The 2,000-nt window shown below is 59.1% G+C and overlaps 1 protein-coding gene across 1 annotated transcript; it reads right to left on the minus strand.

The window, feature by feature from the left end:
* Positions 1-118: 118 nt before the first annotated feature.
* On the minus strand, positions 119-662 carry NR0B2 (nuclear receptor subfamily 0 group B member 2; the record flags this gene model as incomplete). Its single annotated transcript, XM_074167590.1, has 1 exon — positions 119-662. A coding segment is annotated over exon 1 (544 nt), but the record flags the coding sequence as incomplete, so codon positions are not given.
* Positions 663-2,000: the final 1,338 nt, after the last annotated feature.

The following is a 2,000-nucleotide window of genomic DNA, read 5'->3' on the forward strand; positions in this document are numbered from 1 at the left end:
GGCATTTAGTAACACTCAGTGTGTTAAGGATAAGGTAATCAGCCTGCCCTGCTCTCACGCCTGCCCGCGCTCTGAACGTCTCCAAGCCAAGAGGCACGTGTTCAGGTGCTGCACTCACCAGGATTGAAGAGAATGGCTCCCTTCAAGTAGGCGTATTCCTTGGGGCTCAGGTCCAGGCTCCAAAAGGTGTTCAGGCAGCACTGCAGCCGCTGCACGGCAGCCAGAGTGGGCTGCGTCCTCTCGGGCTCCTGCCCTTTGCTTTGGCCATCGAGGAGGATCTTCTTGAGCATGCTGGGGGCTGGGGTCTCCATCACCTCGAAGGTCACCATCTCCTGGGCCAGCCCCAGGAGGAAGAGGGGAACCCAGCAGCTGTCCAGCAGCAGGAGTTGATCCTCTCGCGGCAGCAGGTAGAAGGAAGGGAGGTTTTTCATGAAGCTTATGGTTTTTACCAGCACGTTGGAGGCCGCCTGGCAGGTGACGTGGGGTGTGCGGAGGCAGACGGTGCGGCGCTGGTGGCAGAGGCAGCGCTGGTGGGCTGGGCTGTGGCCGCCGCGGCTGTGGTTGAGGTTCTGGCTGAGGAGGGTGTAGAGGATGGCAGTGCGTTTGTCTTCCCTGTGGCACTGGCACCTCTCACAGTCCATGTCCATGCCACTGGTGGTCATAACTGAGCCGGGTGGCCGGATCCTCGGCAAAACTCAGCTCCTGCTACAGTAGAGAGGTGTAAAATCCCTCCCAAAGCCTCCGTCGCAGGCTGGATTCTCCCTGTCCTCCCAGCTCTGCCAGCCCACAGCTGCTCAAACCAGCTCTTATAAGGCTGGGCTACCAGTGAAACACCCCTCCACAGCCTTGACCGCTCTGTGATTAAGCGGTCCTCATTAAAAAAAAAAAAAACAAACAAAAAAAACAACAGCCAGCCGTCCCTGGGCTGATTGGCTGGGGCCAATGAGTTCTCCGCGTGGCGTCAACGGCCGTTTTCTCAATGAAGGGCCAGTGGCGCGGGGAGGGGGACAGCGGGTTGGGCAGCCTTATCGCGATTACCCAAACAGTATAAACAAAGTCATTAACCCGGCCTGTACCATGGCACCAAGGCCCCACGCTGTCATCGGGCAGGTGTCACTGCCAGAGGGTTCACACACACACACACACACACACACACAGAGGGCACTCGTCTGGGCCCTGCGTTCAGTGGCCTTGGAAAGAGCAACCTGGAAGTCATTTTATCAGCGGCTGTTTGCCTAACCTTGCTGACAGGAGGCTCGTGTTGCTACGGTCAGGGAAGGGAACGATGGACTGTAGTAGTCAAACGCAGGCAGGGCCCATCGGTTCATGTCTCTCTGAGGAAATGCAGGTCAGGGGAAGGGCAAATTCTCAGATTTTTCACCTTGAGTAATAAGGTGGATAAGGAATGGGCTGGGCGGCCGCACTCAGAGAGTTGCCGTTAACAGCTCGATGTCCAAGTGGTGACCAGTGTCGAGCGGCGTTCCTCAGGGGTCGGTACTGGGACCGGTGCTGTTTAACATCTCTGTTGGTGACACGGAGAGTGGGACTGAGTGCACCCTCGGCAAGTTTGCTGAGAAATCCTTTGCTGTGAGGGCGGTGAGAGCCTGGCCCACGTTGCCCAGAGAAGCTGTGGCTGCCCCATCCGTGGAGGGGTTCAAGGCCAGGTTGGAGGGGGCTTGGAGCGACCTGGTCTGGTGGGAGGTGTCCCTGCCCAGGGCAGGGGGGTGGCACTGGGTGGGCTTTAAGGTCCCTTCAACCCAAACCATCCTGTGACAGAGCTTGCACAGTGGGAACATTCTATGAATTACCTGGTGTTTTTATCCGTTGACCAGCAGGAATCGAGAAGCTTCTCGTCGCTGATCTCCGGGGGGGGGCTGGTGGCCGGGTGAGGGATCCCCCCCGGGGACGGCGGTGCCTCAGCCGGTAACAGGCCGGATCCAGGCCTCGGCCCGCCATGGGGGCCCGCGCCCGGACGAGCCGTCGCTATGGCAACCGGACCC

Source organism: Numenius arquata, unplaced genomic scaffold, assembly GCF_964106895.1.
Source record: "Numenius arquata unplaced genomic scaffold, bNumArq3.hap1.1 HAP1_SCAFFOLD_1887, whole genome shotgun sequence".
Classification (NCBI taxonomy): domain Eukaryota; kingdom Metazoa; phylum Chordata; class Aves; order Charadriiformes; family Scolopacidae; genus Numenius; species Numenius arquata.